Below are 24,430 nucleotides of genomic sequence, written 5' to 3'. Positions count from 1 at the left end.
TAGTTGGACGAGCATGAGAGAGTGTTCAGGTCAAAATTGTGTTAATAGTTTAGACATAGATACGAGTAAGATGCTTAACATTTAGTGTAGATAGAATTAGATTTTTAGGTTGATCCGTGGTTATGGAACATAAAACGGGAAGCAAAACCCAGGATCTCAAACAGAAAAAAAAGTGCAGTTGCATGTAACTGTTTAATCACTTCAGACAAACTGCATTTGCAAGACCAAATTTAAATTTCTTGAGCTAGTAACCTCTTTGTCTCTGAAAAAGTGGCTGTCAGGTACCAGAGGGCAGCCATGGTCCTGGTTTTTGTGGAGAACCAGCAGGGGCGGTGTGTGTGGCCGTCCGCTTGGCAGCAGGTGCAGGGGTGCTGCAGGGCAAACGTGCTTCAGGGCATGTGTGAGGCCAGAGCAGTTGGTACCACTGTTCTAGGCATTTCTTCCATCCTGCCTGCTATGCAGAGATTTCAGTTTAACAAAAATGGCATTGTTAATTTAACAAGTCTTCACATTCTTTGAGAGAGTTTTCTTTTCCTGTTAGAAAAATAAATCTCTGTACCTGTGTAATTCAACACATTGGCATCCACACTCCCACACCCAGCACACACCAAGAAGGGAACCGAGTGTATGCGGCCCCCAGAGAGCTGACGCTGAGCAGTGACAGCAGGTGCATGAGAGCGGCAATGGCGCCATGGCCTCCGTTGGAGAACACATGAAGTGTGTGTGTGTACCACAGTGCTGCTGCCTCCGTCGGAGAACACATGATGTGCATGTGTGTACCACAGCATGCGGCCTTTGTTGGAGAACACGTGAAGTGTGTGTGCATACCACAGTGCGCAGCCTCTGTCGGGGAACACGTGAAGTGTGTGTGTGTGTGTGTACCGCAGTGCGGCCTCCATCAGGAACACGTGAAGTGTGTGTGTGTGTGTGTACCGCAGTGCGGCCTCCCTCAGGAACACGTGAAGTGTGTATGTGTGCTGCAGCGCGGCCTCCCTCAGGAACACGTGAAGTGTGTATGTGTGCTGCAGCGCGTGGCCTCCATCGGGAACACGTGAAGTGTGTGTGCGTACCGTAGAGCCGGGCTGCCGTCGGGGAACATGTGAAGTGTGCGTGCGTACCACAGCACCGGGCCTCCGTCGGGAACACGTGAAGTGTGTGTGTGTACTGCACTTCCCACATGTTCAAGGAGCAGAAGGTCTTGTTTGCTTATTTTTGTGTTTTGGTAAAATGAATATTGAGATAGCAGAAGGAACATGAGACTCCAAGAGAAGCATGAGATGGAATGTGTGGGTTGTCTCACCCTGCAAATCCAGGATTTGACTCACATTAGATTCTGATCTGTGATCAGATGTAGAGATCCTTCAGCCTTCCTAGGATCCACCCAGTACCCTCATCACTGTTAAAACACGCGGCAGAACGACGCAGCCGGCGGGTCGTCCCCATCACTGTTAAAACACGCGGCAGAATGACGCAGCCGGCGGGTCGTCCCCATCACTGTTAAAACACGCGGCAGAATGACGCAGCCGGCGGGTCGTTCATCTGACGAATGAACGACATCCGTAGGGGGTGCCATGCCCTGGGCACTGTCAGGAAGCTGCAGTTCAGCAGTGAGTAGGACGACAGCAACTCTGCCCTCCTGAACTTGTGTTTCGGCGGGTCAAGTAGACTCTGCACTGGCTGCACAGGTCAACATACAGTCTATCCGAGAGGGTTAAGTTCTAAGGAGAAAAATACAGTTCTGATAGAGGAGGCCTCACTGTGAGTGAAAACCGGACAGAGATGAGAGAGGGGCCACAAGGAGATGGGAGCTTCTGGAGGAGGGGCCACATGCACACAGGCCTGAGTGGTGGGCACACCTGTGCCTTGGGGAGAAGCGAGGAGACCACGGTGGCCAGCGGGAGGTGAGGTCGGGGCAGCGATGGGTCAGGCCTTGGTTGCCATCATAGTTCCGCTGTAACAGGAGGTACACGTTCCTAAAAGTCTCTACCCTGTGGAAGATTGCCAATAAAAACCAGAGGGCTTAGGAGAAAACAGGGTCAGGTCACAGCACTCGAGAACCTCATCCCACTAAAAACATCTATTAAATATGGCACCTGGAAGAAGACCTGACGCTTGCTGGTGGAAGTGGCCCCAGAAGGCTGCAGCTATGAGCGATTGTGATGAGGTAGAAAGAGGGTTCCCTGGAATCGGAGGGGACGTCGTGACCCAGGTGTGGATGGTGTGGGTAGCAGGATGTGAACTGTGGGGCTGAGAGGTTTGTGGCGTGTGCGTGTGGCCGGGGTTGACCGGGTACTGCTTTCCACATTGATTTGGCGCCTGCCAGTGGCGCGGTCCGGTTCTTTGACTGAAGTTATCGCCAGTCGTGGACTTCCCATCCTTCTATTTCATGAACTCCATCTCCATCTTCTGCCGATGTGTGGGAGCCGCTGGCATGGCCAGCAGTGGCAACAGTAATGCCTTGGAGTGCAGTCCCTCGCCAGGTGGAGCAGCGTCTGGAACGGCGCTCAGCCCCACGCAGCCTTTGAGGAAAGCAGTGTGCCACGTGGTGTTCCAATGCTGAAACCCCTGCAGCTGGTGTATTAGCAATGTTCTGAAGCAGAGGGGTGGCCAGGCTCACTCCAGTGCCTCCCAGCTCTGAGATCCTGACTCCTGGCATGTGGTGGGCAGCTGGTTTCTGTGTGAGTCGTTAGTGGAGCCACAGGTGTCTTGGGCTGCATGCTACCACGTTTTAGCCAGACTGTGAGGTCAGCTTGGACAGAGTGTTCGGGCATAGGCTGTGGCCATTCATCAAAACCTATGTTTCATGTATGTTGGTTTTGAAAGGACCATGTTTGTTTCTTCATGAAGCTGATTTTTTTTTTTTTTTTTGAGTATTCGGAAGTGTGTTAATTTAGCTCACTAAAATGTGAACATATTTTTCTTCTCCCTAGATCGAAAAGTATCCTCCTTGCACGCCTCCCGAGTTCAGAGGCAGATGGTGGTCTCCGTTCACGACTTACCCGAGAAGGCCTTTGTGCCCCTGCTGGACAGCAAATACGTCCTGTGTGTGTGGGATATTTGGCAGCCTTCAGGGCCACAGAAGGTTCTGATATGTGAGTCCCAGGTACAGCTGAGGAGGAGAGTCGCGCATTTGATGGGAGGATGGGCGGTGGACAGAGCGTGAAGGTGCAGGCATGGGGAGAGGCGCAGGGACAGGAGGTGGGTAGGAACTTACGGGCCATTCTCTGCCTCTCACAGCTGGCTTCAGCTGTGCTGTGGGTGCAGTGAGACGCGTGGGTGTGCTCGTTTTGACTCTGGAAATTCGTAGTTCAAAATGAGCAAACGAGAATTTTCACAGAGTACCGCTTTAGGTCAGCTGAGAATTAGGAAATGGAGGTAGTTATAGGCTGAATGAAAATACTGGCCACGCTCGGCATAGCTCTGGGGCCCTCGTTGCCTGTTTTTCTGTCTTGCACTGTTTCGGTCCTGAGTGGTTTAGAGGTTTCTCAGACTGCGTTGAGGTTTCTTAGACTGTGTTGAAGTGTGCTGTCGCTCAGAGTCCTTCCGGAGGCTTCCCATTCACCGCCTAGGAGGCTGGCACTGAGGCTTGAGGACTGTGCAGTGAGGGGTCGGGGCTGCCTCTCTATGTTTGGGAAAATGTGCATTTGTATTTTCCTAGTTATGTTATGTATTCCCTGGCCTCAAAACCATTGATTTCCACAAAAATTGTAGAAAAACTGTTGAAATTGTAACTTTTGTAATACAAGATGTAAGTAAAACGGTGCAGGATGGAACTGCTACTTTTTTGAGGTTCAGCTGATTGGGTTGAGTGGATGGGCTCCTGGCAGGCTTTGTGTGACCAGATGAGTGTCAGCACCTTGCATTTGTGATCATAACAAGCCTACGGGGTTGGTTTCTCATCCCTGTTATTTCAGGAACCTGACAAGCCACCTTTTATTTCTGTGTGGGAGTTCACGTTCTGCTTACCGTGTCCTGCACGTGACTCCCGTGCAAAGTGAAACATGGTCAGACACCTCACTCAGTAAATGCAGCTTCTGTGAGCATGCTTCTCATATTCTTCAGTCATTGGCTTTCTGTGCATTTGTCTTTTAGGTCACGTGTTGCTGCTTGAGCCCATTCAAAGCATTTTTACTGTTTGCCGGAACAGCGCACGGCTCAGTCGTCGTCTGGGATTTGAGAGAAGACTCAAGGTTGCATCACTCTATGAAGCTGAGCGATGGTTTCTGGACCTTCCGGACGGCCACGTTTTCCACCGGTCAGTGTCATCCACCTGCCAATTGTGTGTCTTCTAAAAAAGCCACACAGATTTGAGGAACAAAGCTTTACATGAATTTGCATTTACTTATTCACATTGTCTCAGAGGATGGGGTCTGACTCATGGGCAAAAGAGGCATTTGACAAATATAAAAAACAAAAATCAATTCTAATCATGATTATGCAGTGGCCAAGAATGACTCGAATTTCCTTTCTTATTAAATTTATGGATTCCAAAAAATCCTCAATGATATTACCTTTAGTTTTAAAGTAGCTTGAGGCATCTTGGCACGTGTGTCCTCCAGGACAAAGGTAACTCACACTCACGTGAGCAAAGCCAGTCACCCTGAGTGCTGCCTGGAACCAGCACAGTTGGGCCTCCCTGAGCCTCGGCTTGACTCGGGTGGACATTCATACCACGCCGTGCCCAGACACCACAGCAGGCACCCGGCATAAGTGTTTCCTATGTTCTGGGACTCGCCCTGGTGCGTAGCGTACATCATCTCATTTAATTCCCCTGATAGTCCTGAGTCCCAGCTCCACGGGAAGATGCAGCATTCGTCTGAGGTCACGCTGACCACATGGCGGGGCCTGCCCTCGGACCCCATGCCACGCCCTGCACCACCTCTTCCCGTAGGGGCTGGGGTGCTGTGGACTGAAGGTGCAGGCCAAGCTCATCACTCACCCCTCTGTGTGGCTTTCTTATCGTAGATATGTTGCGTGTCTGTCTGTGTTTGACATGTGTATCTGTACATTGTACATAAGAGAGGCACTTTTTAAATTCCCCAACCATGAATTGTGCCCCTCTGTGTGGGACAATATTACACTGTTAAGACTGTTTGAATTTACAGGTAACTTTTGGGTTGCGATGCTATTTTAAAAGATATCTTTTAAATAAATAATCTTCGCCTTTTCTAACTGCTGCTGCTATTACTAAAAAGTTTTTGAATGCAGCACCATTTTCAAAAACAGTAAACCTCTAGACTATACATACAAATAAATTATTCCATTAAAATGCATCCTCCTTTTTTTTTTGAGATGGGTCTGGCTCTGTAGCCCAGGCTGGAACACAGTGGTGCGATCTTAGCTCACTGCAATTTCTGCCTCCTGGGTTCAAGCGATTCTCCTGCCTCAGCCTCCTGAGTATCTGGAATTACAGGTGCCCACCACCAATGCCTGGCTCATTTCTTTATTTTTAGTAGAGACGGGGTTTCTCCATGTTGGTCAGGCTGGTCTTGAACTCCTGACTTCAGGTGATCTGCCCGCCTCGGCCTCCCAAAGTGCTGGGATTACAGGCATAAACCACAGCGCCTGGCCTTGTCTTTGAAATATTATCAATAAAACCTACAAAGTTTTAAATAAACTCTCAGTAGTGAGGAGCTGTGGAACTTCTGATTCAGACCATGAGTCAGAGGAACCAAATTCTCGCCCGAGAGACCAGCCCTTTCCTCAGTCAAGCCATCAGCGCTTCATCTGGGTCCTTTCCCTTAAACACCCTATAATTTCTTCTTAATTTCTGAGATGATTTTGTCTTTTTCTTCAGTTTTTTTCCCGAGTTCAATCCCAATTCTCATTTCATTTCTTGCTTTCTTGGGTCCAATTCTGTTCTTGATTTCTGATTCCCGGTTTTTTTTTCTTGTTTGTTGTTTTGATATGTTTCTAGATGCCCTTTGAGGAGATGTGATTCCATTTGGAACGTTGAGTTTTGTGTCTTTTGCCTTGTGCTTGTTTTTAGGAGGGAGAATTTTCATCAGCTGAAATGCTTTGATTACATTTTTTTCTGTTTTCTTCTTATAGTAGCTTTCTATGGAGTTTGGCTTTTTTCTGCTCATAGGCATTCCGTAGATGGATATTTTAAGTCAGTGAGCTTTGCTTTGTTGATTCGTGACAGGTATCTTTTTAGTGGGCATTGTGCCTTAAGGTGGTAGGTGGAGTGGGTTTGCCGTTCCTTTGGTTTTGCAAATGCCTGGATTTCCCTCTTCTGGCAGTTGTCGGGTGTGTGTGGAGGTCACCTCTCTTTCCTGGTCACATTCCCCTTCCCATGAGCCATGCTGCTCCGACCTCCTCTGCCTCCCAGCTCCTTCCCCTCAGTTGCTTGAGTGACCCCCAGGATCTGGCCTCGCAGAGACTCTCTCTGTCTGAGTTTTCTTTCGGGCTGTGTGGCATGCTGTCTTTGGGTGGTGGGCTTTAGCTTTCTTCCTGCCCTCCAGACCCGTAGACCCACAGGGCCAGGGAGCTCTGTGGGAACTGACGCTTTCTTACTGGAGAGCGGGGGCTGGGGCCCCTGTGTCCTAGGAATGTGAAAGTTGTGGTCCTGTGTCAGTCGTGTGTGGTCCATGTTGGTCCTGGGGTGTTTTGGGAAGATGTGTGGAGAGAGTCAGATTTGTGAGACCCAGAAGCACCTCATGTTTGTCCATGTGTGATGCCAGCTACATTTCTGCAACTTATTACTTACACGTGGGTGCTGTGGGATTTTGAACTCCAGATGGAATCCTTACCTCAGTAAACCACCAAAGCCCTCTGCAAGCAGTAGAACCTATCTCGACGTCCGTCCACAAAAAGCAGAGCTTTGTGCTTTCACCCTTTTCGACTCAGGAAGGTACGTGATTCTTCGCTTTCTTAAAATTCTTAATCACTAGTTGTGAAATATGGTTTCCTTATGTAAAGCCATTTCTTTCTTTTTGTTTCTGTTTTCATCAGAAATGTCAGGTTTGTCCTTCCACATCGCTTCCTTGGATGAGAGTGGGGTTCTCAATGTGTGGGTGAGTAGTGGTCCGGGCCAGGCACATGCGGGGCCTGAGTGAGGTGGTCTGGGTGGGGGTGGCGCCTGAATGGCGCAGGGGGCAAGGCCCAATTAGCTATAGTGGGAAATGGAGAGCAAGACGGCTTACTGGTCCTGAGCAGAAGGGATGCAGAAGGTCACACATGGCAAGTTTGGGGCCCTTTCATGACAGCGAAATAGGAATTGCACACAGGGCTTTGGGAACGTGGAATGAAAGTGGGAAGGGAACAAAATGTTAGGGCCCAGGTCACACTGGATTGGCTTGTCCTGGAGGATGCGCCAAGACGGTTGATTAAGTCACCAAGTGAAGAGAACACGAGGAGATCAAAGCAAAGGAGTCAGCTTGTAGAGCATTAGTTCTGAGGCTAAAGATCAGTGTCTTTTTCTGGAGCAGTTACGTTGTAGTACCTAATATAGCACTCCATCTTAATTAGAGCTATGCTTTGCTTAGGTTGTGTCAGAATTATAAAATGTATCAATATTCATTTTCAATGTTCTATTTTTAGGTGGTTGTTGAATTACCAAAGGCAGACATCGCAGGTTCAGTAAGTGATTTAGGTAACTATTAAGTAAAAAAATGAATTTTAGTGTTTTCTAAAATGAATAGAGATTAAAGGCACTGATAAGTATGGCCAGGCGCAGTGGCTCATGCCTGCTGGGAGAGGCTGAGGCAGGAAGATCGCTTGAGCCCAGGAATTTGAGACCAGCCTGGGCCACATAGTAAGACTCCGTCTGTACCAAAAAATTCAAAAATTGGCTGGGCGTGGTGGTGCACACCTGTAGTCCCAGCTGCTTGGTAGGCTAAAGCGGGAGGATTGCCTAGGAGATTGAGGCTGCAGTGAGCCATGATCTTGCCACTGCACTCCAGCCTGCGTGATGGAATGAGACCTTGTTTCTCTGTTTAAAAAAAAAAAATACCAATAACTGCTTTGAAAAATATAAATTACTACCTGAAAAATGAAAATTAAAGTTGTATGTCATATAACCGTATCAACTGTTGAACAGGTGTCTCAATTAACTAGAATAATCAAAAATTTTTTTTTTTTTGAGACAGAGTCTTGCTCTGTCGCCCAGGCTGGTACAGTGGTGTGATCTGGGCTCACTGCAATCTCTGCCTCCTGGGTTCAAGCAGTTCTCCTGCCTCAACCTCCCAAGTAGCTGGGACTACAGGTGTGCACCACCAGGCCTGGCTAATTTTTGTATTTTTAGTAGAGACAGGGTTTCACCATGTTGGTCAGGCTGGTCTCAAACTCCTGACTTCAGGTGATCCACTGCCTTGGCCTCCCAAAGTGCTGGGATTACAGGCGTGAGCCACCACATCCAGCCTCTGAGTGAATGTTTTGATTTTAGTAGGATTTAATGAGTTCTGTTTACAACTGAGTACCATTCAGTTCTGTCAGACAAGTCCAGGACAGCCGTGTTCTGCAGCTGTTTCCTACATATTTCAGGTGTCCGAGTCTTTCAGTGCGCATTCATTTTGGGGCTTCTTCCTTTCAGTTTTGGATTCACAACCCCAGGGCGTATCAGGAACACTGGATGCTGCCCCTGAGGGCTGTTAGACTGGATCCCAGGATGGCAAAGGTCCCCGGGTCTGGGCAGAGCAGAAGTGACTTGAAGCAAAGCTAACAGCACCTCTCACAGTTGGCTGCTCTTGATGCTATGGAGTACGATTTTCAGTTCCAGAAAGGGCTCAGAAGTGATGGAGTAATTCAGTCCTGTTGTGTTCTGTGGTTGAGATTAGCCCATGTTTTGATCTCAACTTCCTTCTCACCTCATTGGCTTCCCACCACCCAGTTTGTAATGATGAGCTCCCCTTCCACCTTGCTTGTATCAGGGGTGTTTTCCCGTGTAGATCTGGCAAAAAATAATATGAATGAGACCGGCTTTGTTCCTAACCTCTTGAGATTCGGGAAGAGGGCGCTTTGGCCCTTGGAGCAAATGCTGTGTGCTCTGTATTCACATGTCTGTGGTGGCCCTTACGAATTGACTCTTGATTCTGACTTCAGTAAAAATAAGACAATCGTGGCGTTCTTTTCACTGGTAGATGCTTTAGAGGTGGAATCACCATGTTTCTCAATGTGTTCTTCATGCGGCACCCTCTGCTCATGGAACCATTCTGCTCTGTGTTGTCCACTCCAGGCTGCCCCTAGAATCCTGGAGCGTCAGAGCTAGGGAGCCTGGCAGGGGTCCTGGTGCTTCCTTCTCAATGCACACAGGTCATGGGTTGGGTTAGTGATGGGGTGAGACCCACACAGTCGGTCTCAGCACCAGCCCCCCCTTCACACCCAGGGTTCTGCCCCAAATGCCCAGAACTCTTTTTTTTTTTTTTTTTTTGAGGCGGAGTCTCGCTCTGTCGCCCGGGCTGGAGTGCAGTGGCCGGATCTCAGCTCACTGCAAGCTCCGCCTCCCGAGTTTACGCCATTCTCCTGCCTCAGCCTCCCGAGTAGCTGGGACTACAGGCGCAGCCACCTCACCTGGCTAGTTTTTTTTTTTGTATGGGGTTTCACCGTGTTAGCCAGGATGGTTTCGATCTCCTGACCTCGTGACCCACCTGTCTCGGCCTCCCAAAGTGCTGGGATTACAGGCTTGAGCCACCGCGCCCGGCCTGATGCCCAGAACTCTTGTGACCTTGAGAGTTTGCCTTGAGGCTGGTTGTACCATTAACTTGTTATGTGATCAAGGTATTTGTCAAACAATTACGGATGGTACTGAGGAGATCATTTCTGTCCATAGTCAGGTGATAATCTGGCTATGGAGACAAAATCATTTTGCATAAAAAGTATTTGCATACAAATGTTTTGTAGTACATGATAATCATATAAAGAATATCCTGGAGGGTGAGTATTTCATTTAAAAATATTGCTGTATAGAAACACCCTTTCTTCACTGAACCACTTACCAAAATTGCTACCATGTTCCAGCCTTGCCTTTAGGAAGGGAGGACGTTCAGACCAGCCCGTTGTTCACGGTGGCTGCCAGCTCTTTGTGTAGGCGTTGGATGAGTGGCTGTTGGAGAGCTCAAGTCTCAGAAGGAGGCAGCCAGCATCTTTTTATGAAGCGTTCTCTGCATAAGCGAGGTCCAGTCCTAGGTGCTAGGAGACCTGGGCGAAGACCCCAGTCCGGGAGAGGGCGACTGGCGGTGGACTTCCTGGAGCGGAGGCCCAGCAATAGGGCCCGGCCAGAAAGGCTGCCCGTGGGCGGTGGCGTGTAGGGGCCAGTGGGAAGGCCTGGCCAGAAAGGCTGCCCGTGGGCGGTGGCGTGTAGGGGCCCAGCTGGAAAGGGCTTGGCCAGAAAGGCTGCCTGTGGGCTGTGGCATGTAGGGGCCAGTGGGAGGGCCCGGCCAGAAAAGCTGCCCATGGCCGGTGGTGTGGGAGCCGAGATGCCAGGTGGGGGGTGTGCCGGGAAGCTACACATTTGTGAATGGCAGCGTTGACCCTTCTTCACTGTGGTTGTGACTGGCAGGAGATACGCAGCAGCTACAGGGACCCGGCCCAGCTGCAGATTGGGTTTATTTCTATCTGCTTTTAATTCACCTGCCCCCAGAGTTCTAGGCAATGCCTTACCCAGAATTTGGGTTTTAACATCCATAGATTTCTAATTTTTCTCCTTGCGGTAGTTTTAGAGAAAAAGTGATATTGGGAGCAGACATAGGAGGCAAAACCAGTGGATGGCCAAGGAGCCAGAGCTGTAGCCATGAATGCTTTCAGGGAAGGAAAAGAAAAGCAGTCAGGCCTCAGAGCCGTGGCTCTGTGTTGTTTGAGAAGGAAGCTGGAGAAGCTGCTGGAACAAAGAGTGAGGCCAGATGCACTTGGCTGAGGAGCCACTCTGCCTTCTGTACGTTCTGCCTGGAGACCAGCAGATTTCTGAGTCTCTGGGATGGTGGAAGGAGAGGTCCTGCAACTTTCCTGTAGGCGTTGGAGCCTCGGTAGACATTCACAGGGCAACGTTTGCTGCTGTGATCTAAGGCTTGTTTAGTGTATGTACATTCATACGCATGTACGGATTGCTTACCGCCCTTATTTTATCAGATCTAAAGATATAAAGGCTCTCAGATCATGGTTCTACAATCTTTCTTCCCATAAGACTTTGAACTGCGAATTCTGGATTCTTCTCCTAAGGGAGTATACATGAACCTCACCCAGAGGACGGAAGGGATGCTGTGTATTGATTTGCATTTGATGTTATTTCGTAACACAGATATTTAGGCAATGAAAAATGATTCCAGGCAACTATAACTAGATTTTGATTTAGCTTCTATTGAAAGGTGCATTGATTTTGGTTCATCTTTTTTTTAGGCCTGATGCCTGGAGGGAGGGTCAAGCTGGTACATAGTGCTCTGATCCAGTTGGGTGACAGGTAAGATGTGAGGGAAAACACTTCACTATTTCACAAAGACCTAGAAGGAAAATAACACTGGGGAATTGCATATATGGTAAATGGCGAGCTTTTGTGATGAAGACGTCCATTTTCTCACATTGTTTTTTTTACTGTTTTATTAGTCTATTATTTTTATTTTTCTATTTTTTTGAGATGGAGTTTCGCTCTTGTTGCCCTGGCTGGAGTGCAGTGGCGCAATCTCGGCTCACTGCAACCTCTGCCTCCCTGGTTCAAGCGATTCTCCTGCCTCAGCCTCCTGAGTAGCTGGGATTACAGGTGCCCGCCACCATGCCTGGCTAATTTTTGTATTTTTAGTAGAGACGGGGTTTCATCATACTGATCAGGCTGGTCTCAAACTCCTGACCTCAGGTGATGGACGCGCCTCGGCCTCCCAAAGTGCTGGAATTACAGGTATGAGCCACCACACCTGGCCTTGTTAGTCTATTATTAATGAGTGAATGTAATAGATGCAGCTTCCAGGTGTAGAGCTAACATTTTGTGTTTAAGTAGAGGTTATTTTCTGTCTTTTAAATTGGTCCTATTTAACTATTCTTCAGTTTTCATGCCGCCCCAAACTTAAAAGTTTCAGGAACCGGAAACATTGATAAAAAGTTTTATTCAGAGATTTAGATTTCTGCTTTTACTCACATAACTTAATATGACATAAAAATTCTTCACACCATCCTGGCTAACACGGTGAAACCCCGTCTCTACTAAAAATACAAAAAACTAGCCGGGCGAGGTGGCGGGCGCCTGTAGTCCCAGCTACTCGGGAGGCTGAGGCAGGAGAATGGCGTGAACCTGGGAGGCGGAGCTTGCAGTGAGCTGAGATCGGGCCACTGCACTCCAGCCTGGGCGACAGAGCAAGACTCCGTCTCAAAAAAAAAAAAAAAAAAAATTCTTCACAAATGTATAAATATTGTTTGTGGTATTTATATGTTTTATGTTAATTTATTTCTTTTTTTTTTTTTTTTTTTTTGTTTGAGACGGAGTCTCGCTCTGTCACCCAGGCTGGAGTGCGGTGGCCAGATCTCAGCTCACTGCAAGCTCCGCCTCCCGGGTTCACGCCATTCTCCTGCCTCAGCCTCCCGAGTAGCTGGGACTACAGGCGCCCACCACCTTGCCCGGCTAGTTTTTTGTATTTTTTAGTAGAGACGGGGTTTCACCGTGTCAGCCAGGATGGTCTCGATCTCCTGACCTCGTGATCCGCCCGTCTCGGCCTCCCAAAGTGCTGGGATTACAGGCGTGAGCCACCGCGCCCGGCCGTTGATTTATTTCTTAAAGTATCTCTTATCGTTTACTGCACTCAGGGGTCAACTATCAACATGTGAATTACCCTTGAAAAATTTTTGGGCCTGGTTCTTCCTAATCAGAAAACCTGTGGGTTGTGTTAATGAATTCATGCATGCTTGGAGACTTTAAATCAACTACAGTTGTAATTAGTAATTACAACTAATTATGAAAGAGAGTTATATTTTAAAAAGTCATTTACTGTATTGCAGAGCCAAACGTACATGGTTCCTGAGCGAGCCCCTGACCCCTGTAGCCTCTGCAGTTCCCCTGTTGAGTTTCTTTACGACTTTTTATCTCTGCTAGGGTCCTTACCGCTTTATACTGTGTGTTGTATTTATCTTTAATTATCAGCTTCTCCTGTACTTAACTGCACACACACTCTTTGAAGGAAAGTGTGTAATGTGTCCGACGTTTTGGTTTTTTCATACCCAAAAACTCTTAGCAGTGTCTTCCTGAGATCCACGCATAATAAATGTTCCCTCAGACTCTGCTCAACCAACCATATTGAGCTTATTCTGTGTGCCAGGCTTTGTAGCACTAGTGGGGAGCATCTTCCTTCAAGGTGCTCCGAGAAGGAGGCAGACGAGTAAACGTTATGTGATTGCAGCGGGGGCTCCCTGCTTTCCCAGGAAGAAGGCTCTGCAGTGGAGTTCAGAGTGAGGATACTTCTCAGGGAGTTCCTTGGGCTCACTGCCTAGGAAAGGGTGGGGAGGAGGCAGAATGGGGCTGAGAGGAGGAGCTGAGCTGTGAGGCAGGCCCCACAGCCGACTCCCCAGGACCCGGGAGTTCTGAGCTGGAATGGCCTCCCAGAATCATGTGGCCGGGACTTTATACCCCATATCCTGTCAGTCACTGAGCATAAGTGTGCCCGGGAGGTCATTGCCTGCGGGGAAGCAGGTCCCGCGGCTCTGCCTGCACCACCCCTGCAGCTGGGCCCCATCCACTAGGGTCATCGTGCAGAGGACGAAGTGTGGTGTCAGGATGTGCACAGGGCTTGTGGGAGCTCAAAGGATGGAGGCAGCTTGGGGGATGGAGTGCAATGGGGACATCTTAAGGAGTCAAAGACTGAGATGGAGTTAGATGGTCAGAGGGAGCAGCACCTGGGGGTGCCCAGAGGCACATTTGGAGCTGTCAGTGGGTCTGATGTTGAGGGAGACAGGTGAGGCAGGCCCTAACGAGTCTGTCTGCTGTGCTAAAGGGTGTGGACATTAGTGTAAAGGTGGTCACGAGCCATTGCAGGATGTTGAGCCGAGGAATAGTGCATCTTGTCTGTGATGTAGATGGGTCGGTGTGGTAGCGGTGTAAGTTGGGAACAGAGGAAGGGAGGCTGGAGTCAGGGAGAGCCGTTAGGTGGCTTCTGGAGTGACTGACGTGAACTACCAGGATCTGAACAAAGGCAGCATCACAGGTATAGAGGCTAAAGGGGTAGAACTTTAAAAACCCAGCAGCTCATCGATTATAGGAGCGGTGGGAGGGAGGAGCCTAGATTGGCCTCTGGCTCCACCAGCATGTCTGATTGGTGACTGGGCACCATTTGCTAGGTGAGAATAAGAGTGGGGAGGGATGGGAGCAGCCCAGTGTGGTCCAGTGAGGACAGGCTGAGCTTGTGGTGCCTGTGGAGATGCCCAGGAACAAGGGGCCTCCATAACAGAAACCCCAGATGGAGGTAAGGATTTGAGAGTCATCAACTAAGAGGTGACATTTGCAGTCCTGAATGTGGACAGAAAGAGAACATTGGAAAGGAGGCTGATAGCACGGCCACATGCTGACTTTGATGATGTGGGTGTGGCAGATGGAGCAATTGTGGGCATCTCTTTGTTACAAATACATAGGCCATATAAAGGAAAAAATTAAGTATAGTTTTTAAAAGGAAAGGAAAATCTCTAAATGCCATAAACAGGAGAGAGCTTAAAGTTAGTGTCATAAGCTTTTGAGCTGCTGTGTGATTGCTTGGAGGCTGGATGTGAAGCCCAGGCTATCTCAGACCTTCTGAGCTGTCTCTGGGGCTTGAGCCCATGCAGAAACAGGTGATGCATTGGGTTTGCCTGAGGCAAGGAGGTAGAACTGAGACCCCTGCACAGGACTTTCAAACTCACTGCTCCTGCAGTGATAGGGAAATTCAGAAAGCCTCACCACAGCCAAGAGAAGACAGAGGAGCTTGGAAGAGCTTGAAGTCCTAAGCTGAGTGTATGTATGGCAACCTACAAGCTGAGATGTTAACATCACAGTTCTAGACCAGTGGCCTCAGTGGGTTCATAGTTAAAGTAGACACAAAACCTCCTGGTGGGTAAAGATAGTTTGCAAGTGGGGGCTCACAGGATTCTCATGAGAAGCAGTCTGCTGCAGATGAGTTCACAACTACAAGCATGAAGAAACAGTGTACCTTGGTGCAAAAAGTAGGAGTCACACACTTAAGAACTTGAGACAGTTGTACAATCTAAAAGACATTTCTAGAAATGAAACTGTTATCTCTGAAATTTACAACCAAGTGAATGGTTACATAGCCGATTAGATATAGCTGAAGAAAGAATTAGTGAACAGAAGGATAAATCTGAAAAAACTATCAAGAGTGTAGTAGCAGAAAAAAAATGGAAACAAAGAGTGGCTAAACCAGAGGAATGTGACATGGCCTGTTATATATCGAATGATGTATTGTAGTGCAAATGAGTGCTGATACCATCTTATTTTTAAAGTTTGAAAATAATCCATCTGTTCGTCTTTGTTACTTTATTTTTTCAGTCTTTCCCATAAAGATATTGAATTTTGGGGGACTACACAAACACTGAATGTTAAATTTCTGCCTTCAGACCCTAATCACTTCATTGTTGGCACAGACATGGTGAGTAGTATTTTAAATTTAATTCTATTACTCATTTTCCTTCTTTTCCTGAGTTACCTGATAAATATCTTGATTTAGGATTAACTTACTCTTTGCTTTTATAAAGTTTAAATTGTTTGAGGAACAGTAACTGTATCCAATCTCGTATCTAATGCACTTCTTAGTCACTCTTGGGCTTCTTTTTCACAGGGTCTCATAAGCCATGGCACAAGACAAGATTTGAGAGTGGCTCCCAAACTATTCAAACCTCAGCAACGTGGTATAAGGCCAGTAAAAGTTAATGTCATTGATTTTTCACCATTTGGAGAACCAATATTTTTGGTAAGAAAGTTTGTTTTTTAAAGCACCAATTCTTTTTTTCTTTTTTTGAGACAGGGTCTTGCTCTGTCATCTATGCTGGAGTGCAGTGGTGTGATCGTAGCTCACTGCAGCCTTGAACTCCTGGGCTCAAGTGACCCTCCCACCTCAGCCTCCCAAGTAGCTGGGACCACAGGTGCATGCCACTACACCTGGCTGATTAAAAAATACATATTTTTTTGTAGAGACGAGGTCTCCCTGGGTTGCCTAGGCTTACCAATTCTTTTTAATGATACTCTGCCTATTTGGGCAGCGTAACACTTGCAGTTGATCCACTGGAAAATTTTAAAAGTTGATCATTTACTAGACCACTAATTGATCATTTATGGGGTGTTAGTGGTTTAGAAAGGAGAAACATGAAATTAATAACAAAGTTTAAAAACAAAACCTATGTAGAAATTAAACTCTCAAGTAATATTTGGTTCAATTACAAGTTAGTTAGAATTTAACAGAAGAATATCAAATACCAAAACCTATGCTACAGCCAAAAATGTGAAGAAATTCTTAGTGTGAGAATTTTTGCCTGTGTTCTTTTACTGTTTAACACAATAGAAATAAATTGTTCAGAGTCTTTAACCTGAAAGTCCAGGGATGGCCATCGGGAGGGCAGCAATCCCCGCGCTGCACTCATGCTGCAGGAAATGTGTGTGCGGGTGCGAGCTGCTCACTCTCTTTCCTTCCAGGGCCTGGTGTCTGCCCAGCTCACCCTAGTCACAATTGTCCTGTAGACTCCAAGGTCAGTTTATGGGTTGGTTGGGGTAAGATAGGACAGAAGGCAAAATATTAAACAACTTTATACATGATTAAATGTGATAGTTAAGAGTTATACAATAGTCAAGGCATTAAATTATAGCTCAGATATCTCCTTCTCTCACTAGTATTTACAAATTTCCCTGTACTTGAGATTGAGGGGAAAGATTGTTACTTATTCACACTATTCTTATAGTACTTAAAACATTATAAATTATGTTTATATGTCAGTCACATAAACTGTAAGGTTGTTGAGGGTGGAGATGGTATTTCATGTATCTTTGTATTTCCAAAGACAGCATTTAGCTGCTGAGTAACATCCCCCTGTGGCTGTTGAGAGCCTAGAATGTGGCCAGGCAAGGCTGGGATGTGCTGGAGGTGTGAAATACACATCAAATTTTGAAGAATTAGTGTGAATAAAAGAATGTAAAATGTCTCATTAGGCCAGGCATGGTGGCTCACGCCTGCAATCCCAGCACTTTGGGAGGCTGAGGCAGGCGGATCACCTGAGGTTGGGAGTTCGAGACCAGCCTGACCAACATGGAGAAGCCCCATCTCTACTAAAAATACAAAGTTATCTGGGCACGGTGGCTCACGCCTATAATCCCAGCACTTTGGGCGTCCCAGGCAGGTGGATCACCTGAGGTAGGGGCAAAACCCCGTCTCTACTAAAAATACAAAATTATCCCAGCATGGTGGCACATGCCTGTAATCCCAGCTACTCGGGAGGCTGAGGCAGAAGAATCACTTTAACCCAGGAGGCAGAGGTTGTGGTGAGCCGAGCTAGTGCCATAGCACTCCAGCCTGGGCAACAAAAGCGAAACTCCATCTAAAAACAAAAACAAAAAAGTCTCATTAACAATTTTGTTGTTGGCGACTTCCAGTGTAGAGCTCTTGAGCTTTTTATGACTTCTCTTCCCACAAAAAACTAAAACCAAATACATAGCACCAAGATCTTCACCAGTAAGAACTTAGAGCTCAAGTGTGAAGACAACACAGTTCCTGGGGCCACAGAGAGTAGAAAAGCTCCAAGCAAATGGGAGGAGAACTCGGCTTCCATATCCACAATGTCCCTTCCCCCTTATTTGGCCTGGCACCAAGTGCATGGAAAATCTCCCCTTAACTCATGGTTTCTATCTGGAGAAAGTAAAAGTGAGGTGGACAACCAGTTTCTCTACTTTCTTGGGTGCCCTGTCCCTGCCTTGGCCCATGGAGAGCATCCCGAGTGCCCGAAGGGAGAAATACCCCTGAGGCCACCCAGAAACAAAGCTGGGAGGCGGGACTACTGTCCCCAGCCCAGGAAACTCTGCACCTCAGCCAAAGGAGGCACTCAATCAGACTGGCCACTCACAATACCATGCTCCAGAAGGTTTGTTCCACAGGCCTTCTGAACACGAACCCTGACACTGTCAGGACAGACCATTTGAGGCTTCCCTCATTTGGGACAGGCCTCCTCAATCACTAAATACAGCTAAGGTGAACCTCATCTTAAGGTGACACCTATAGCTGAAAAGGAGGCAGCAACCTAGCAGTGAAGATTTGCTAAGTAAATATATTCAATAAAAACCAAAACAAGCTGGACAGAGAAAACTGGAATAAATTACTAATCCTGCAGTGCAAAGACACAGACATACACCCACAAGAAACAGCAGCAAACAGGGGACCATGACCTCCCCAAAAGGACAAAGCAAAAATCCAGTGACTGACCTAATGAGGCAGTGATTTGTGAGCTAAGAATTCAGAAGAGCAATTTTAAGGAAACTCTGTGATCTCCAAGACAACACAGAAAAGCAAATCAGAAATTTATCAGAGAAATTTAACAAAGAGATTGAAATAATTTAAAAATCAAACAAATCTTGGAACTGAGAAACATATTTGCTGAACTGAAGAAATTCATTATAGGCTCTCAGCAGCAGAGTAGATTAAGTAGAGGAATGAATTGTTGAGCTCAAAACAGGCTATTTGAGAATACACAATCAAGCTGGGTGCAGTGACCCATGCCTGTAATCCCAGCATTTGGGAGGCCAAGGAAGGAGGATCTCTTGAGCCAGCCTGAGCAACATAGGGAGACCCTATCTCTATAAGAAAATTTAAAAATTTGCCAAGAATGGTGGCATGTGGAGGCAAATGGAGGTTGAGGCAGTAGGATCACTTGAGCCTGGAAGGCCAAGGCTGCAGTGAGCCCTCTTTGTGCCATTGCCCTCCAGCCTGGGTGACAGAGCGAATGCTGTTTCTAAAAGGAAAAAAGAAAGGAAATACACAGTCAGAGGAGAAAAAAAGAACAAAAAGGAATGAAGACTACCTACAAGACAGAGAAAATAACCACAAAAGACCAAATCTAAGAATTATTGGTATTCAATAGGGAGCTAACAAGGGTTAGAAAATGTATTCCAAGAAATGATAACAAAAAACTTTCCAAAACTTCATCGGGAGGTCAATATCTAGGTATAGGAAGGTCAGCGAACATCAAACAGATTCAACCCAAATAAGATTACCACAAGGTATTTAATAATCAAACAAAAGTCAAGGAGAAAGAGAAGATCCTAAAAGCAGTGAGAGATAAGAAGCAAATAACATATAAAGGAGTTCCGGTTCATCTGGCAACAGACATCTCAGTGGAAACCATACAGGCCAGGAGGGAGGAGAGTGACATTTTCAAAGTGCTAAATGAAAAACACTGCTATCCAAGAATACTGTATCCAGCAAAACTGTCATTCAAATATGAGGGAGGGTTAAAGTCTTTCCCAGATACACAAAAGCTGAGAGAATTCACAATCCTCAGACCCATATTGCAAGAAATGCTAAAGGGAGGCTGGGCATGGTGGCTCATGCCTGTAATCACAGCACTTTGAAGGTCAAAGTGGGTGGATCACTTGAGGTCAGGAGTTTGAGACCAGCCTGGCCAACTTGATGAAATATGTCTCTATTAAAAATACAAAAATTAGCCAGATGTGATGGCAGGCTCCTGTAATCCCAGCTACTCAGGAAGCTAAGGCAGGAGAATTGTTTGAACATGGGAGGCAGAGGTTGCAGTGAGCTGAGATTGTGCCACTGCACTCCAGTCTGGGCGATAAAGTGAAACTCCGTCTCAAAAAAAAAAAAAAAAGCCGGGCGCGGTGGCTCACGCCTGTAATCCCAGCACTTTGGGAGGCCGAGACGGGCGGATCACGAGGTCAGGAGATCGAGACCATCCTGGCTAACATGGTGAAACCCCGTCTCTACTAAAAATACAAAAAACTAGCCGGGCGAGGTGGCGGGCGCCTGTAGTCCCAGCTACTCCGGAGGCTGAGGCAGGAGAATGGCGTGAACCCGGGAGGCGGAGCTTGCAGTGAGCTGAGACCCGGCCACTGCACTCCAGCCTGGGCGACAGAGCGAGACTCCGTCTCAAAAAAAAAAAAAAAAAAAAAAAAAAAAAAAAATGCTAAAGGGAGTTTTTCAACCTGAAAGAAAAAAAAAAAATACTAACATGCAAAAAAACAAAAAACTTATCAAGGTATAAAACCCATTCATATAATCAAATACATGGACAAACCCAGAATAGTGTAATACTGTATTTGTACAATATGCTCATAGCTCTAGTATGAAGCCCAAAAGACCTATTAAAAACAATAATAGCTATAGCAACTTCTTAAGATATAAATAATTTAAAAATATATAAATCGAGACAACTGAAAGTCAAAATGTGAGAGGGTTAAAGTGTAGAATTTTTTGCTTGGTGTTTCCTTTGTTTTTATTTCTTTATTTGTATTCTAAGATAAGTTGTTCTCTCTTTAAAATAACTTGTTTTAGGGCTGGGTGCGTGGGCTTATGCCTATAATCCCAGCACTTTGGGAGACTGAGGTGGGAAGATTGCTTGAGTCTGGGAGTTCGAGACCAGCTTGGGCAACATAATGAGACCTCATCTCTGCAAAAAAACCCAAACAAACACACACAAAAAACAATCAGCTGGGTATAATGGTGCCCATGCCCACCTGTAGTCCCAGCTAGCTCCTTGGGAGGCCGACGAGGGAAGGTTGATTGAGCCTGGGAGGTCAAAGCTGCAGTGAGCTGTGATCTTGCCACTGCACTTCAGTCTAGGTCACAGAATGAGATCCCGTCTCAATAATTAAGTAAATAAGCACAATACAAAAACCTGTAATAGCTTCATTCAAAACAAAAAGCAACAAATTAGAACATACTAGAAAGAAGGAAGACAGGCAGAAAGGAGCAGAGGAAGAGAGGAGTCTTAAGCAGAAATCAAGCAACAAAATGGCAGTAGAATGTTCTCACTTAGCCATGATATCACTGAATGTAAATGGTCTCAATTCTCCAATTAAAAGGCATAGAATGGCTGAATGGATAAAGAAACAAGACCCAACTATATGCTGCCTTCAAGAAACTCACTTCACCTATAAAGACACACTCATACTAAAAGTGAAAGGGTGGAAAAAGGTATTCCATACAACTAGAAACCAAAGAAGAGCAAGAGTGGCTGTACTCATATCAAATAAATTAGACTACAAATCAAAGACTGTAAAAAATGATAAAGAGGGGTCTATATATAATGATAATGGGTCAATTTACTATATAATGATACAGGGGTCAATTCAGCAAGAGGATATAACAGTTACAAGTATCTATGTACCCAACACCAGAGCTCCCAAATATAGAAAGCAAAGTTTAATAGATCTAAAACAGAAATAGACTGTAATGCAACAATAGTAGGGTACTTCAGCACCCCACTCTCAGTAATGGACAGATTACCCAGACAGAAAATCAACAAAGAAACATCAGAGTTAAACTACACACTAGAACAGTGGTCCCCAACCTTTTTGGCACCAGGGACTGGTTTTTGTGGAAGACAATTTTTCCCCGAACCAGGGGTTTGGGGGACGGTTTCAGGATGAAACTATTCCACCTCAGATCATCAGGCATTAGATTCTCATAAGGAGACTGCAGCCTAGATCCCTAACATACACAGTTCACAATAGGATTCATGCTCCTGTGAGAATCTAGTGCTGCCACTGATCTGACAGCAGGTGGAGCTCAGGTGGTAATGCTCACTCGCCTGCTCCTCACCTCTTCCTGTGCGACTTGGTTCGTAACAGGCCGTGGTCTGGTACTGGTCCATGGCCCGGAGGTTGGGGACCCCTGCACTAGACCAAATAGGCCTAACATTTACAGAATATTCCTCTGAACTGCTGCAGAATACGCATTGTTTACACTAGCACATGAGACATCATCCAGAATACCCCATATCTTAGGCCCCAAACAAGTCCATACAAATTCAGAAGAATAGAAATCATATTGAGTATCTTTTATGATTACCATGGAATAAAACTAGAGATCAATAACAGGAGGAACCTTGGAAAATACACAAACATATGGAAATTAAACATCTTCCTGAATGTCCAGTGGGTCAATTAAGAAATTAAGATGGAAATTTAAAAATTTATTGAAACAAATGAAAATGGGAATGCAACATATCAAAATCTATGGGATATGGCAGAAGCAGTACTAAGAGAGAAGTTTATAGTAATAAATGCCTACATCCAAAAAAGTAGAAACACTTCAAATATACAATGTAACAATGCATCTCAAGGAAGGAGAAAAGCAAGAACAAACCAAACTCAAAATTAGTGGAAGGAAAGAAATAGTAAAGTTCAGAGCAGAAATAAATTGAGACAAAGAAATTACAGAAAATCAATGAAGTGAAAAGTTGGGTTTTGAAAGATAAGCAAAATCAACACATTTTAGCTAGAATAACTAAGAAAAAAGAGGGAAAACCCAAATAAAATCAGAAACCGAAAAGGAGATACAACAACTGAACCCTCAGAAATACAAATAATCATTAGAGACTATTATGAACATCTGTAAGCCAACAAATTCGAAAACCTAGAAGAAATGGATAAATTCTTGGACACATGCAACCTACCAACATTGAACCATGAAGAAATAGAAAACTTCAGTAAATCAATACTGATTAATTAGATTGAAGCTGTAATAAAAAGTCTTCCATCAAGAAAAGCCCAGGACCTGATGGCCTCATTGCTGAATCCTACCAAACAATTAAAGAACTAATACCAATACTTCTCAAACTATCAAAAAAAATTGGAAACGTTCTACAAGGCCAGCATTACCCTGATGCCAAAACCAGACAAGGACACAACAGAAAATGAAAACTACAGGCCAATATCCCTGATGAGCATAGATGCAAAAATCCTCAACAAAATACTAGCAAACCAAATGCCACAAGACGTTAAAAAGATCCATTCACCATGATCAAATGGGATTCATCCCAGGGATGCAAGGATGGTTCCAGATATGCAAATGAATAAATATGAGACATCACATTAACAAAATCAAAACCAAAAAGGATATCATCATTTCAGTAGATGCTGAAAAAGCATTTGATAACAGTCAGCATCCCTTTATGATAAAAGCCCTCATCAAAATAGACATAGAAGGAACATACCACAAAATATTAATAATAAAGGCTGTTTAAGACAAACCTATGGCTAGCATCTTACTGAATGGAAAAGAATTGTAAGCCTTTCCTCTAAAGGCTGGAACAAGACAACGGTGCCCACTTTTACCACTCATTCAATTAAGTACTGGAAGTCCTGGCCAGAGCAGTTAGGCGAGAGAAGGAAATAAAAAGCATCCAGACTGGAAGAAGTCGTATTAGCCTTGTTTGCAGACAGCATGACCTTTTCCTAGAAAAACCTACACTCCACCAAAACAAACAAACAAAAAAAACTGTTAGAACTGATACATAAATTCAGTAAAGTTGCAGGATACAAAATCAATATACAAAGATAAGTAGCATGTATATATGCCAACAGCAAACAATCTGAAAAAGAAATCAAGAAAGCAGTCTCCTTTACAGTAGCAACAAAACTGTAAAATACCTAGGAATCAATTTAACCAAAGATGTGAAAGATCTATACAAGGAAAACTGGAACTCTGATGAAAGAAATAGAAGAGGACACAAAAAATGGGAAGACATTGCATGCTCATGGATTGGCAGAATTCATATTATTAAAGTGACAGTGCTGCCCAAAGCAATTTACAGAGTCAATGCAATCCTTATCAAAATACCAATGAAATTCTTCACAAAAATAGAAAAAAAAAGCTCTAATATGTATATGGAATCAATAAAGATCCTGAATAGCCAAAGCAATCCTCAGCAAAAAGAACAAAGCTGGAGGCAAAAGTAGACAGTCGAGATTACATCTTGCTAAAAGGCTTCTGAAGAGCAAAGGAAACAAAAATATTTGCAAATTATTTATCTGACATGGGATTCATAACCAGAATATATAAGAAGCTCAAATAACTCAATAGCAAAAAATAAATAATCCGATTTTAAAATGAGCAAAGGATCTGAACAGACATTTCTCAAAAGAAGACATACACATGGTCAACAGAAATATGAATAAATGCTCCACATCACTAATCACAGGAGTGCAAGTCAAAACCACAACATGACATCACCTCACTGCAGTTAAACTGGCTCATATCAAAAAGACAGGGAGCCCTCATACACTGCTGCTGGGAATGTAAATTAGTACAGCCATTACGAAAACAGTATGGAGGTTCCTCAAAAAACTAAAAATAGAACCACCGTATTATCCGGGAATTCCACTACTGGGTATATCCACAAGAATGAAAATAAATGCATCAAAGAGATATCTGCACTCTTACATTTAGTGTGGCACTATTCACAATAGCCAAGATATGGTGTCAACCTAAGTGCCCATCAGTGGATGAATGGATAAGGAAAACGTGGTATATACACA

The 24,430-nt window shown here is 45.3% G+C and overlaps 1 protein-coding gene across 10 annotated transcripts in view; it reads left to right on the top strand.

Moving 5' to 3' along the window:
- The window catches only part of DYNC2I1 (dynein 2 intermediate chain 1), a 110,464-nt gene that overhangs the window by 66,552 nt on the left and 19,482 nt on the right, over positions 1–24,430 (top strand). For 9 of the 10 annotated variants that reach the window (XM_024790703.2, XM_011729939.3, XM_011729943.3 and 6 more), the window contains 8 exons: positions 2,931–3,103; positions 4,093–4,255; positions 6,740–6,853; positions 6,955–7,016; positions 7,543–7,594; positions 11,332–11,392; positions 15,446–15,545; positions 15,735–15,866. In XM_024790703.2, coding sequence (XP_024646471.2) covers positions 2,931–3,103; positions 4,093–4,255; positions 6,740–6,853; positions 6,955–7,016; positions 7,543–7,594; positions 11,332–11,392; positions 15,446–15,545; positions 15,735–15,866 — 857 coding nt within the window. Of the gene's footprint in view, positions 1–2,930; positions 3,104–4,092; positions 4,256–6,739; positions 6,854–6,954; positions 7,017–7,542; positions 7,595–11,331; positions 11,393–15,445; positions 15,546–15,734; positions 15,867–16,585; positions 19,750–24,430 lie in introns of those variants that run through there. The other variant, XM_071094163.1, reaches the window with a different exon arrangement.

This window comes from Macaca nemestrina, chromosome 4 (genome assembly GCF_043159975.1).
Source record: "Macaca nemestrina isolate mMacNem1 chromosome 4, mMacNem.hap1, whole genome shotgun sequence".
Lineage (NCBI taxonomy): Eukaryota > Metazoa > Chordata > Mammalia > Primates > Cercopithecidae > Macaca > Macaca nemestrina.
Note: the sequence above shows the minus strand (reverse complement) of the source record. Positions and strands in the feature narration are given on the sequence as shown.